This window comes from Danio rerio, chromosome 3 (genome assembly GCF_049306965.1).
Source record: "Danio rerio strain Tuebingen ecotype United States chromosome 3, GRCz12tu, whole genome shotgun sequence".
Lineage (NCBI taxonomy): Eukaryota > Metazoa > Chordata > Actinopteri > Cypriniformes > Danionidae > Danio > Danio rerio.
The window spans coordinates 62,193,041-62,207,826 of record NC_133178.1 but is presented as its reverse complement, the minus strand read 5'-3'; the positions used below and the strand labels follow the sequence as shown (position 1 = coordinate 62,207,826).

Sequence of the window (14,786 nt, the reverse complement as noted above, 5' to 3'; positions counted from 1 at the left end):
TAGCTTACCCAATTCATCTATAGCGCATGTCTTTGGACCGTGGGGGAAACAGAAGCACCCTGAGAAAACCCACAGCAACAAGAGGAGAACAGGCAAACTCCACACAGAAATGCCAATTGCCAAAGTGAGGTGACAGCGATATCCATCTTATATATATATGTCTTATTAATGGTTATTTTCAAGTTGAAAGGTTCTTGTTTTCATTAAAAAAAACAAGTAAATACAGGGAATATAACTGTAGTTATCAATTAGTGAAGAACCTAAAGGCATATTTCACCCAAAAATGAGGTTTTGCTCACTATTTACTCTCCCTCAGATGGTTTCAAAACATTAAGTATTTTGAAAAAAGCTGAAAACCACTAACCACTGACTTATTATGAAAAGTAATGGTTTGAGGTTTCCAGCTATCCTCCAAATATCTTTGTCTGCCCTCAACAGAAGAAAGAAGCTTAAACATGAGTAAATAATGACAAAATCTTTCCTTTTTTTGGTGAACTATCCCTTTATTTCCTATTTATCTCTTAATTCCTTCTGAATTAAGACGGCCAGATTAACACAACTAGCTGAAAAAGTCACTCCACCTGGTTCTAATGCACGAAGCCTCCACAGCATTGATCAGGAGGCTGCGGAAACCGCCACTTTCCATCACATGCAAAGCGTGGATTGTAGCACCTCCAGGCGAAGCCACGTTGTCCTTTAACTGTCCAGGGTGTTGCTCTGACTCAAGGAGCATTTTTGCCGCTCCCTTGCAAAAAAAAACAAAACAAAACATAATTTTATTGTAAATTTCAAGCGCAGATGATCAGATTTTCATTGTGAAAAAGGATTCAGATACTATGAGAGACTAACAAGCAGGGCCTGAGCTCCCAGTCGTACAGCCAGTCTTCTGGGCAATCCCATCTTCACCCCTCCATCAGCAAGAGCATCAACCGCTGTGAATGCCTAAGATTAGGATAAAAGTAGTCTTAAGCAAAACCCACTTTAAAAACACTACAGTCATTCATAGTAAATGATTCTTTACTGTATGGTACAGATAAAAAAAAAACATGATAGTAACTACTACAAATGACTACAGTATGGTGTAAATTTGGGAATCCACCAGGAGGTCAATGTATGATTGCTTGATTGTTGCTTACATAGGCTGGTCCACTGCCACTGAGGCCAGTGACGGCATCAATCAGGTCCTCTTCCACCTCGGTGCAGTAGCCCACACTGGCCATTAGCTGCTCCAGGAGCTTCCCGTCCTCCACCTCCGCATGGGTGCCTGTGGCGTAAACCGTGGCCCCCTCGCGGACCACCACCGGGGTGTTTGTCATGCAGCGAATGACTTTAGGTGCTGAACGGTACTGCAGCAGTTTCTGCAATATCAAAGGTCAGACATCATGAATATTTTCTATAATATAAAACAGAATAATATATTCTGTTTTTAGTAAGCCTTTTTCTGCAAGCATGAGGAAAAACGTGCCACTCTGATTTTAACAGGCAGAACATTTTATAATAAAAGACAGAAAGCAGCAGTCTGACCTTCTCGATGGAGCTGATGGTCACTCCTGCAGCACAGGAGACGATGAGGTGGCGGTCTTCAATGTCTGGGCCGATCTCGTCCAGGACAAAGGGAATGATATGAGGCTTGACCGCCAGGAAAAGGACGTCACTCTTGCTCACGGTCTCTTTATTACTGGTGGTGAAGAACGCTCCCATTTTCTGAGGTACAGAGAATATGTGTTTATAAAGATGCTTGAATCACTGCTTTCAGTTAACTGATGTCTCAAACACTCACTCTCAGGCCAATGACCGTCGGCAGGTCAGTGTCTGGAGAACTCGCTGTTATCCTGTGTGTGGCGATCACACCTGATGGACAGAGGAGACTAATGTAAACCCTGCATTACAGATTTCATGTTAAAGACGACCTGTTATGCAAAAATCATTTTCATAAAGGGTTTATACACCGTTGTGTGGCAACAGTGTGTGAACATAACCAGCCTCTAATGGTAAAAATTAAATAATTTTATTTTTTTATAATCACACTTGATAAAAACAGTCTGCAGAAACTTTGATTTACAGAAACTTAGATTTACAGAGGGGAAAAACCCAGCCATTAGTGACCATCTCTCCCTCGTCAGCCTTGAGTGGAAGCAGCTATCTGCCACTATGCATAGGCATAGGGTTTTTAGCTCCGCCCTCTTTTGAAAATTGCATATTCTCATTTGAATTTAAAGTGACAGTCACCAAAATTTGGATCAAAGCCTAAAAATCGTTTTAATGAGTTATAAAAAAATTGCATTTCATTAATGATGATGTACTATGCTTAAAATTGGACACATATCAATATGAATGTGCCTTATGAATGTGCAATTGGCAACCACTGGAAGTTTTAGAATTTTAAAATTAGAAATATATATATATATATATACACACACACATACACACACACACACACACACACACATATACATATATATACATACTACTCAGTAGGTGCTGCATTTGAATTTAAACGTGCTACTCCTCCATTAGAAAAGTATGTTCTATGCAGTATGAACCTGAAAAGTATGAATGGAATTCAGACGTACTACATCCGCCATTTTGTCATGGTCACATGACCTGCCTGCGTCAGTTGCGTCGCTTTACTCCCATTCATGAATTTGCTCGCGGGGCATTATGGGATAGCGCAGCATGCATGGGATGCGCACTCTAGAATCTCGCCGGAAGTAGTAAGTCATCCGGGTACTTCTCGCATACTGTTTTTCGAATTCTATGAATTCGGACATACTGCTCGGCTCGCATACTGATTTTAGCGTACTATATAGTATGGAAGTATGCGGTTTCGGACGCAGCCTTGGTCTATTCTACGCAAGCTATGATGACTTTCACTTTGATATTTTAGCGAGGAAGTATACCTGAGCGGTGAGCCGTCTGACAAAAAAGTGCCCTTCTGAATCAAATCAGCAGGATGCCGGACTTCAACTGCAGTTCGGAAGTTTCACTTTAACTCATGAACATTTCATTCATCCCCTGTGACAAACTCAGGTATTAGACGCAAATAGGGAGTAAGGGCTGGTGAGAATGTCATGGAATTTAATAATGCACGTCAAATGGAAAGAAAAAACTTCCACATTTTGCGATGTGTGTGTGTGTGCGTCTGTGCGGTTCGGTGTGGATCTTATCGGAAAAAATGGCATGATGGTAATAGTTTAATTGCGGTGTTTACTTCAACAATACCAGTAATATCTGCTTACTCCACGTCTTAATTCCATTTCTGTTTAGCTCAGTTATGACTTTAGGTAATCAAAAATCGCTGTTTGGAGCTTATGTAGGCCTACAGTTCAACATTTATGTTTAACCGAATAAACAGTTAGTAAATATAAGCACATCTTATTGAACATCATTTATTTTCATCTCCAATTATCATAGTAGAACAGTTTCTCAAGTAGTTTGTGATGCATTTTGGAAACAGGAGATGAGCCCCTGGTCTAATGCGCCACCTGGCTTGAGAAACCCGTTCTCAAAGGCTTATTATTTGGGTAGCACACATGTTCTGAATGGCTTCGGCAGAATTCAAATGAGCCATTTTAATCTAGATTCATCTAGATTAATTTCAAGATTATAGTGGGATTAAAGAGCCAGGATAAAATTGTGTTCGTCTGACAAAAAAGCCATATGCCATAAGGATGGTTTGAAGATGAGTAAATGGGGTATATTTAATTTTGGGGGAAACTCCTCCATTTAACAGATAGATGCCCAAATTATGGCCCGTGGACCAAAGTTGAACCATGGATATGTTTGGTTTGGCCCACAATCCCATTTGAGAGGAGAGGAAATATATTGGGGATGGTTTAGAGATTGTAATTTCAAAGCTAATGTAACCTTTTTTGTTTTATTGGTAAAACTGAAACTAATTCTTTAATTTAGTGCAAATGTATATACTGTCACCAACAGACTTTTGGTGAGCAAATCAAGGCAAAGGCAGATTCTGCTTGACTAGTGTATTTAGCATTGAACTACTCCACTGTAAATGCCCACTTATACTGTAAGTGTGACTGTTTATGTTTTTATTGCAATCATTTTAAATGATTTAAATGGTATACTGCATTAGTTAATAGGATTTAAAGTAATGTTTTCTGTTTATTTTAAAACATTATTACATAAATTAGGAAATTACCTATGGCAACTTTAATGTAATACAGTTTGGTATATTTACCTTCGGCCCATGGCTATCAATGATATTTGATTTTTGGCCATTTATACGAAAAAGTTTGGGCGCCCCTGTTCTAACAGGATGCACTTACTGTACAAAACATGGTTAAAAAAATCTGGATATTAAGATAAAATTTAAAAAATAAGAAAAACAATTAAACAAAAACTGCATTGAGGTCAATGTTTGTTGTGTTGTAGACAATTGCAATCATCAGATAATTATTTAACAGAAATTTTTTTATCAAACCATCCAAAGTGTAATATTTAAATCTCTTATAAAGTTATTTGATGTTTCTTATACAGTATCAGTATTTTTTCATGTATTCCTACGAAGTCACACATCAATTGGAAACTTATTTATTTCACTTTCAGATCAAGTATAAATACACATTTTCCAAAAATTGAAGATTAATAATTTCTCAGTGTTGTGTTTTATCGTGTGGCAGTGCGCTTTCTAGTGGTGAGTGTGTGTAAATGTCGCTGTACCTGCGGCTGTGAAGCCCTTGACCAGCGCATGCGCCAGCTGACCAGCTCCGATAAATCCCACACTCATTCTGACCTGTTAATGACCACAATATCAACATTGACCAGCTGAACAAAACACAAGGGTTCACGGTCTAGTCTCTAACAGTAATATACATCCGCTGAGGTAAAGTTAACAGAAGAACAGCGTCTCCTCGATATTTTATCTATTTCCTGATATGACTGAATATACAGTACACAGCAGAAACAACGAGATAAATGCTGAAAACTGAATGTTTAAATGTTATCTAAGAAACGTACCTAAAATACGATGTGCTGAAGAGCTGGTTCACTTATATTTAGTTTATTTCAGGTTTGTTTGTTGTGTTGTTCACGCTGTCTGTGAACTGCCATTAGTGGAGTGTGTGGAGTACGACGCGTTCACCAATCACAGCACAGACGTGCTTGGGCCGCAGCCAATCACTGGAGTTTATGTGTGCGCTGCGCGTCCTGGTTGGCCAGCTCTGCTGTCAGAAAAGCCAGTTGCATCACTCGTTGTGAACACGTGGCCTCGTGTCAACAGAAAGACAGGAAAATCTTGTGAGGGTTTGCTGCTGCTCTGCTCTGTTTTGGTATCTTCACCGTCGTGATATTTTACTGAATTCTGTATTTTTCATGTTTTTTTTATAAATTATTTACACACAGTTATCTTATCATGAGCATATTCTTGCTCTGTTTTAACCAACTAGCTCTCAAACATATTTCTTGAGTAACCTCAAGACAGCACATCGTTATATAGTTCTCTTTTTTCCCTCAAAATGCTCAATAGTAATTTATTGTAAACAATGTAGTGTTTTTGAAGCATACTACAAAGGTCTACTTGAATTAATGTGTGTTCTGCAACTAGGGCAAGGTGAGTTACAGGGGGGTTTGGGGGGATTGACGTCAAAACATACATGACGGGTCAGTACTCTAAATAGTAAGAAATAGTTTGCTTTGATCTGTATATTTAATAATATTCATAATTCAAATCATAGATAATATAAATATACATTTAAGCAGCCCTAAAATGGTTCATACCATTGTGATTTGTAAATGTTAATCAGTCCATGCAAGAAAAAAATCTGAAACCAGCAGGTCACTGATAGACACCGGTAAGACACTTTTCTTGTAAATAGCTGATTGTTTTTACATATAGCCGAAAAGTAGTCTAATTAGTTGCATAGTTTGACCTACAGTAACCTCTAAAATAGCTAATCAGAGAATACTGTAGGTCAGAACACTAAATATCCCACAAAACATGTAAAATATGTTTGATTACTAAATTAGATGCCATTTAAATTAGTGCAGACATTAGATTGACTGAAGCATTACACAAACTAATATAACTGAAAACGTTGACCCCCGTGATAATTTGCATCCTGAACTAGGGTATATTCTACAATACACCACAATTTACTGTAGAAAAAACTAAAGTGTATTATATTATTTACTACAGTTTATAAGTTCACTATTATAAACAGTGTGGTGCAGCATTTATAAAGTGTTGTAAATATAATAATATTTATTTTACAATATGGTTCAAATACACTAAAGTGTTAACTATAATTGGCCTTGGTAATTTTATTCATTCCTTCGGCTTAGTTATTTATTCATCAGGGGTTACCACTGCAGAACGAATCGCCAACTTATCCAGCATTTGTTTCACAAAAAATGGATGCCCTTCCAGCTGCAACCCAGTACTGGAAAACATCCATACACACTTATCCACACACATACACTACGGCCAGTTTAGTTTATTCAATTCAACCATGGTAATTTTTACATTTATTTAATTTATTTTAAAAAATAAGCTGATGGTTTGAGTCATGTATGGTTGATCAGAGAGTATGTAAAAGGTTTGATCTCTACAAAAATGTCATTGGAATTCGATGTTAACCCTCAGCTGACGATTTTTGGTTCACAGAACATTCTTTGTTGGTTAGCTTGGAAATATTTCCTTATGTACACTGTAAAAAAGTTGACTCAACTTAAAATTTTCAGGCAACCAGGTGCAGGACATTTTTGAGTTTACTCAACTTAAATCAAGTCAATAGCAGTACCTGGGTTGAAAGTCAACTCAAAAAAGTTCTGCAGTTACATTATAATTTTGAGTTGAGTCTTTTTTTACAGTGTAAAATAGATCATTCTCTAACCCCAACATTTTTAACTCTAAATAAAACAAACAAACAAAACAACAACGAAAACTACTTTCTGGAAAGATTAGTTTGGTCATAAAAAAAGAGAAAATGAACCCACAGAGAACGCTGCCAGAATGTTTTTATTTAGTTCCACACTCACAAAAAAGACCAAATAGGAACCACATAGGAATGTCAGGATAATAATCTGTTTGTGGCGCTTTTCTTTTAGCATCATTAGGTGTTTATTGCTTTTAATTTGAAGTAAATATTATATATATATATATATATATATATATATATATATATATATATATATATATATATATATATATATATATACATATATATATATATACATATATATATATATATATATATATATATACATATATATATACATATATATATATACATATATATATATATATATATATATATATATATATATATATATATATATATATATATATATATAATTACTTTATTATATTGATATAATAATGTAAATTGATTTAAAATGTGTCCAATTTTGGTATGGGGACATTTTAATGCATTTTTTATTAAAAAAAAAAAGGGTAGGTTATAAATGACCACCATAATCATACAGAAAATGGCTTAATTTGAATAATTTGTATGTTTATATTATTCATCCCTACTTGTGTTTGCAAGTATTCAGTGGTGCTGCGAGAATAAGAAAAATGATTTCAAGTTTGAATTCAAGTTTATTTAACAACATATTTAATTTAATAACAAACAATTAATTTAATTAAATATGTTGAGAGTACATATAACAATGCAAGTTAGTAACAATCTATAAAAAAAAAAACAAGACATACTGAACAACCATTGGGGCCTGAGTAGATTGATAGAGAAGTACAGTATAAAGGGAAGTGCTCGCTAAGCACCATGACAAATAAAACTACAGTATTTTTTTAAAAGAAAAAAACATGGTGTATATATATATATATATAGACAATACCTAAGTGAACAGTTCTGTCAATTCTGATGTGCACTGAATCCAAAAGTACTATTTCATTGGTGATTTGAGCGTAAGTAACAATTTAATGAAGTTACAAACTACTTTATTTTAGATTAAAAAAATAAAAAAACATGGGAGAAAGAGCTTTCTCTGTAGCAGCTCCGAGGTTGTGTAATGCACTTCCTTTGCCTGTTAGAAAGGTCACCACAATTATTATTTAAGTAACAGTTAAAACATGCTATTTAAGATGGTATTTTAGTCTTAGTTATATTTACTGTTGCTGCTGTGGAGGGCTTTTTTTACTGCTTCAGTTGAATGTGTTTTTGTCTGTATTATGCTTAAAGTAGCACTCTGGTGTAGATAAAGTGCAAAATAAATTAAATGCATTGTCGTTGTTGTTATTATTATTATTAAACACACTGATCAACCCATTGAAGCCTTTGTAGATGTATCACAAAATGCATAAAGAGAGGTTCTTTGAGCACCTTAACAATTGGAATAAATGGTCATCTATATTTGTGACCCTGGATCACAAATTACACTAATTTTGGCAGTGACCTAAAATCCATGAAATGGGTCAAAATTATTGATTTTTATTTTTTGCCAAAATCAATAGAATATTAAGTAAATGTTGTGTTCCATAAAAGACATTTAGTAAATTTCCTACTTTGAACAAATATATCAAAACTTCTAATTAGTAATATGGGTTGCCAAGAACTTATTCTGGACAACTTTAAAGACATGGGCTGCACAGTTCTTTCTCACAGCAAGAAGATCGCTGGTTCGAGTCTCAGCTGGTGTTTCTGTGTGGAGTTTGCATGTTCTCCCCATGTTCGTGTGGGTTTCCTCCGGGTGCTCCGTTTTTTTTCCCACAAGTCCAAAAACATGTGCTATAGGTGAAATGGGTAGGCTAAATTGTCCATAGTGTATGTGTGAGTAAGTGTGTATGGATGTTTGCCAGTGATGGGTTGCAGCTGGAAGGACATCCGCTGCGTAAAACATGATGTTCCTAATGTGACCCTGGACAACAAGTTAAAAGTCTTTTTTTTACATCACTTTAAAGATCTTTGATAAACTTCCTACTTTAGATTTATCAGGACTAAATTTCTGATATGCAAAGCTAAATATTAATTCTTGACAACTTTATAGGCGGGTTTTCTTAATATTTCTTATATTTTTATGTTTGTTGCTTTGTAGGATAAGAAAAAAAACATTTTCAGTCAGTTCACCCAAAAATGAAAATTCTGTCATCATTTTCTCAACCTTGACTTGTTCCAAACCTTTATGAGTTTTCTTCTTTCTTCTTTAAATCTTTTAAGAAGATATTTTAAAGAAAGCTTGAAAGACATAACCCATAGTCTTTCATAATACAGTTGATGTCAGAAATATTAGCCCCCTATTTATTTCCCCCCCCCCCAATTTCTGTTTAACAGAGAATTTTTTTTAAACACATTTCTAAACATAATAGTTTTTATAACTCATGAGGAAAAAATATAGCTTGAAGGAGCTAATAATTTTGTCCTTAAAATTGCTTTTAAAAAATTAAAAACATATGCTGAATAAGTTGGCAATTCATTTCGCTGTGGCGACCCCAGATAAGCTAAAAAGAAAATGAATGAATGAACTTTACAGACGTCTTTAAAGATAATCTTAAAAAAAATCTCAATATTTTTAATCTTTTGAAGATTTTAAACCCTCAAATTCTAGATTACCAAATAAATGCATCTCAGACAAATATTGGCTTATCCTACAAAGCAATAAACATAAAAAAGATCAAAATATTAAGAAAACCCACCTGTAAAGTTGTCAAGAATAAATCTTTAGCTTTGCATATCAAAAATTTAGTCCTGATATATCTAAAGTAGGAAGTTTATCAAAGATCTTTAATGTGATGTAAAAAAAAAAAAAAAAAGACTTTTAACTTGTGGTCCAGGGTCACATTTGGAACATCATGAGGTGAGTAAATAATGCTAGAAATTTCCTTTTGTGTCAAAACTGTCAAAGAGGTCCGTTTTATGCAAATGTCATACACAAAATCCAAAATCACTTCTTTAGATTTCATTTTAGTAAGCAAAGTAACAACTTCATTAACGCAACAAAACATAAAAAATGACAACCCTGCTAGAAAGTCCAAAAACGTTTCAATCTAATCAACATGATACCAAAAAAAAAAAAAAATCTTCAGTCAGTTCACCCAAAAATGAAAATTCTGTCATCATTTTCTCAACCTTGACTTGTTCCAAACCTTTTTGAGTTTCCTTCTTTCTTCTTTAAATCTTTTAAGACATTTTAAAGAAAGCTTGGAACACATAACCCATTGTCTGCCATAATACAGTTGAAGTCAGAATTATTAGCCCCCTGTTTATTTTTTCTTCCAATTTCTTTTTAACAGGGAAGATTTTTTCAAAACATATTTTGGTTACACTTTACAATAAGGTTCATTAGTTAATGTTAATTAATGCATTTACTAACATGAACAAACAATGAACAATACATTTACTACAGTATTTATTCATGTTAATAAATTTTAGTTAATGAAAATACAGTTGTTCTTGTTAGTTCATGTTAACTCATGGTGCTTTAACTAATGTTATCAAGCATGGGCTTAAATGTTAATAATGCATTAATAAATGTTAAATTATGATTAATAAATGCTGTACAAGTGTTGTTCATGATAAGTTCATGTTAGTAAACGCATTAACTAATGAACCCTATTATAAAGTGTAACCCAGATTTCTAGTAACTGATTTATTTTATCTTTGTCATGATGACAGTAAATAATACTTGACCAGATATTTTTCAAGACAATTGTATACAGCTTAAAGTGACATTTAAAGGCTTAACTAGGTTAATTAGTTTAACTAGGCAAGTTAAGGTAATTAGGCAAGTTATTGTATAATGATGGTGTTGTGTAGACTTTCAGGAAAAAAAAATATACCTTGAAGGGGCTAATAATTTTGTCCTTAAAATGGCTTTTTAAAAATTAAAAACTGTTTCTATTTCAACCGAAATAAAACAAATAAGACTTTTCCCAGAAAAAAAAAAATTATCAGATATACTGTGAAAATTTCCTTGCTCTTTTAAAAATCATTTAGGTAATATTTAAAAAATAAAATAAAATCGGGGGGGGGGGGGGTGGGGGGGGGGGGGTGGGGGGGGGGGGTCTAATAATTCTGACTTCAACTGTATCTGTTTTTCCTACTACGTAAAGTCAGTAGTTACAGGTTTAAATCTATCATCAAAGTGTCCTCTTTTGTGTTAAACTGAAGAAAGAAACTCAAGGTTTGGAACCACTCAAGGGCGAGTACTCATTTTGGGTTGAACTATACCTACAAATACACTAGCGCGCACACCACTGTATATTTTAGGCTCTCCCTGCCTCATTTCCAGTACTCCAGTAAAAGTCCAACCACATCAAAAACAAGATGGCTTCATGCTGCAGAACTCAACACGAATCGTATTCTTTGCGAGTAGACCAGATCGGTGAAGTACAGCACCAGGTTGGCACAAGTAAACACTGCGATCACCAGCTTGCTGTCCCATGGACACTTTCCTTTAGGACAGTCGTCCGGTCTCCCCGGGGCTCCATACTTCTTATCGAAACTGAAAACCGGCCAGATCACGGCAGCACTCAAATACAGCAGCACCGCCAAGAAGGTGTAGATGACCACAAATCTGTCGAAAGGGAAACGCAGGGAAGACGTTCTGCCTGAGACGGTGAGCGCCACCACCACTACGGTCACGGCGAAGCACAAGCTGTAGACCACCACGCAATACTGCGTAGGGATGTGCCGGTTGTATTGGCTGTCATTGTGGAGAGCACCGAAGATGATGCAGGCGATGAAGGCTTGGACTACCTTAAGCAGGCCTGAAACGGTGGCCATATATCCAACCACATGTCCCGGTTTGGCCCGTGTGATGAACACCTCAGCTCCGTAGGCGAAGCAGCAGACGCTGGAGCAGACGGTGACGGCGATACGGTAGTTTCGCACCTCGCAGCCTTGCGACGGGCAGTCAGACCTCAGGAAGTACACCGGGTACACAACTGAAGCCGTGACGTACATGAGAGTCGCCAGCATGGCGAAGGCCACAGTGAAGTTATCCCAGGAGATAGGCATGCACCCATGTAACCTGGTGACATCCAGGGTAAAGACTAGAAGAGTGACCGCAAAGCAGAAGCACCAGACGAACATGCAGAAAGTGCCATAGGTTGCGCTGAAGCCTGCACTGTGGGCTACTAGAGCCATAGTGGTGCAGCCTAGGAGCAGCTGGCACATTCGGGCAGCGCCAAGGCATGACAGCACCGCCGACTTGTTCAGATAGTGGCCTCCCTGGGGGTCCATGAGCAGCTCTGGGTGGATCTGGATGAAGCGTTCGGAGGAATCCACAAACCTCGCCCTTTGCCAACCTCTTTATTTAGGCAGCCTTAATGACAAATCTCCTTTACTGCTTCCCAGCGCTGCTTTATAATTACTGCAGAGTGTGTGGGATCCGATTACAACCCCAAAAAGCACTCGGGATGTTCTTCCTTTTTCTTTTCTTTGCAGTACTTTCGGCTCTTTTTAAAAAATGGCTAAATCTTTCAAACCAAATGTAGAGAGATTTGAATGAAGTTCAAACCATGGCTGTTGATTATGTTAATCTTCAGTCACCTTGTTTTTGCAGGTCTTGAGTTCTGTGTTGGACGATCGTAATGAAAGTAAGATCCACGCAAGTTGGATGTCACCTTCAAGACAAACAGCTGAAGCAGTGTCTAGTCATGTAAGGTCCGATGGATATCCCACATGTTGAGGGTATCAGTAGACCTCCAGCTTCTTCCTTTGCTAACACTGTTTACTCTCGAACTCTATTGCTGTGTTTCCACTCTCGCGCACGGGAATGGGCTTTAAGCTGATGTGTACTTGGGAAAGTGGTTTTAATGAGTGCGTTCTGCCCAGCTCAGGGCCACGGGCTCCACCAGCTCTATAAATAGAGCCCTATATTCCACTGCGGAATGGGGTGGGAATCCAAATGTCTGCGTCAAGCAACAGTTCAGGGAGTCGTGTTTCATTTGCTGTGTGTGTGTGTTAGGGGAAAAGGTGTAGCCTCTTGTATATCTGTCTGACTCAAAGAAAACGCATGGTAATCACCCCAGACTAAATAAAGCAGATGAACGATTGCTCAACAGTTTTGTTTTACCTGCTATTCAGATCAAAACAGACAAAGAAAAACTCTATACACCTATTAAACTTTAGCTAAGCTGTCTTTATTGTACAGTATGCGAGGTGACGTATGAGAAGAATTGTAGGTACCATTACAGTTTAAGGTACAATGGTTAACAAACTATTGACTGACATTTGCTTTCAATAAACTCCTTATTTGTTGCTTGTTATTAGTTATTATAACGTTGGTTTTAGGTATTGGGTAGGATTAGGGACGTAGAATAAGATCATACTTCATAAGTAGGCTACTAATAAACTGTCAATATCTTAATATATCGGCAGGTAATAAGTAGGCCCACACAGAATTTGTGCGCGCAGAATTCTGCAGATTTTTAGCCCATCAGCGATTCTGTTTATTTACTTGTGTAAATTCATATTTTAAAAATTAATTTCAGTAATATTATTGACTAATATGAAAATATTCATATGATTTAATTACAATACAGTTTGTAAAGTAATATTTTCTGCCTTTTAGTAGATATACTATATAAGACACTTGCTTTGTTTACCAAATTCATTCATTCATTCTCTTGTCAGCTTAGTCCCTTTATTAATTCGGGCTAGCCACAGCGGAATGAACCGCCAACTTATCCAGCAAGTTTTTACGCAGCGGATGCCCTTCCAGCCGCAACCCATCTCTGGGAAACTGTTTACCAAATAACGTGGATCTAATTGCATTTATTACAATAAATACAAGTTAAAAAGGTTTTACTTTTTATTTCATACATTAAGGTTTTAGGGATACTCCCTAAACCATTCCACATAAATCCGCAGATTTTTACCAAAATTCTGTGCAGAAATTGCAAAAAATATCTGCAGATTCCGTCTTTCCCTAGTAATAAGCCACTTCTTAGTAGTGAGAATTGGTACTTACGAACACTGACTGGTTTATCAGTCAGTAGATGCTATATTTAAATTAAAAAAAGATGCTAAATTTAGAGGCTTCATGTGTTCATGTTTAAAAAAACAGCTGTCACGAGGAGAGCATCCTCTAAAACATAATAATGTCGTGGTCTATACACTCAAAATCATTTATATTACATTTCATTGAAGTTATACATTTGATCAGTTTGTGTTTTACCTAGGTATTGAACCCACAGCCTTATCATTTCTAGTGCCATGCGCCCCCATTTGAGCTACACAAAGATGTTGGAAGGCTGGTTTCATCAGTAAAACCTCAATGCACTCCAGTCAATCACAAGTGGCAATCTTGTTTACCAGGTTATAAATGAGTGACTACAAGTGAGTAAAGTAAAAATGCTGACAACGAACAAAGGATAACAATGCACAATAAAGCTAAAGTCATCTCAGAAGTAGCCTTTAGTTTTTAGGGATCCCACTCATTTTGGTCTGTAATAATACTTGAAAGTTTTGCTTTAATGCTTTACATAAGCTAGCTCCATGCTAATCTTGTTGAACCATAATTAGCCGCCATCTGTGAAGAAATATCAAACAATGCATTTTTCTGAAGTTGGGGTTCTTCAATCTGCTCCAAGTTTACGTCAGATGTCTAAAAGTGGCGTTCTTGACATTATTTTCAAGTAGGAAGAAGTAAAAATCCTAATTTTGAATTCATTTAGCAAACATCTTTATCAGCCTTTTATATTTTTATAACTTATGACGTATAAGTGAGGACAAAAGGAGCACTTCAAATCACCTGAGAGTTGCAGTACATAAAACCTCTGATAATTTTAAGTTTTTAATTTTATTTTATATCTTCTCCGAGCATAAGAAGAGTCCTACAGGTGGTTTGTCAAGCCCACTCAC

At 36.3% G+C, this 14,786-nt stretch overlaps 2 protein-coding genes across 10 annotated transcripts in view; both read right to left on the bottom strand.

Moving 5' to 3' along the window:
* The window catches only part of pycr1a (pyrroline-5-carboxylate reductase 1a), a 134,921-nt gene extending 129,828 nt beyond the window's left edge, over window positions 1-5,093 (bottom strand). For 8 of the 9 annotated variants that reach the window (XR_012398192.1, XR_012398175.1, XM_073937811.1 and 5 more), the window contains exons 1-7: window positions 4,981-5,093; window positions 4,684-4,756; window positions 1,781-1,851; window positions 1,525-1,704; window positions 1,137-1,358; window positions 850-942; window positions 582-745 (exon numbers count right to left, since the gene is read on the bottom strand). Coding sequence is in view for 7 of the 9 variants with exons in the window: in XM_073937811.1 (XP_073793912.1) it covers window positions 582-745; window positions 850-942; window positions 1,137-1,358; window positions 1,525-1,704; window positions 1,781-1,851; window positions 4,684-4,750 (797 nt within the window). In the remaining 2 variants the exon portion in view is untranslated. The remainder of the gene's footprint in view (window positions 1-581; window positions 746-849; window positions 943-1,136; window positions 1,359-1,524; window positions 1,705-1,780; window positions 1,852-4,683; window positions 4,757-4,980) is intronic. The other variant, NM_200826.2, reaches the window with a different exon arrangement.
* Window positions 5,094-9,809: 4,716 nt separating this feature from the next.
* On the bottom strand, window positions 9,810-14,544 carry myadml2 (myeloid associated differentiation marker like 2). Its single transcript, XM_005171651.6, has one exon. The coding sequence runs from the start codon at window positions 12,159-12,161 to the stop codon at window positions 11,250-11,252; it is 912 nt and encodes a 303-aa protein (XP_005171708.1). The 5' UTR covers window positions 12,162-14,544; the 3' UTR covers window positions 9,810-11,249.
* Between the last annotated feature and the right edge of the window lie 242 nt (window positions 14,545-14,786).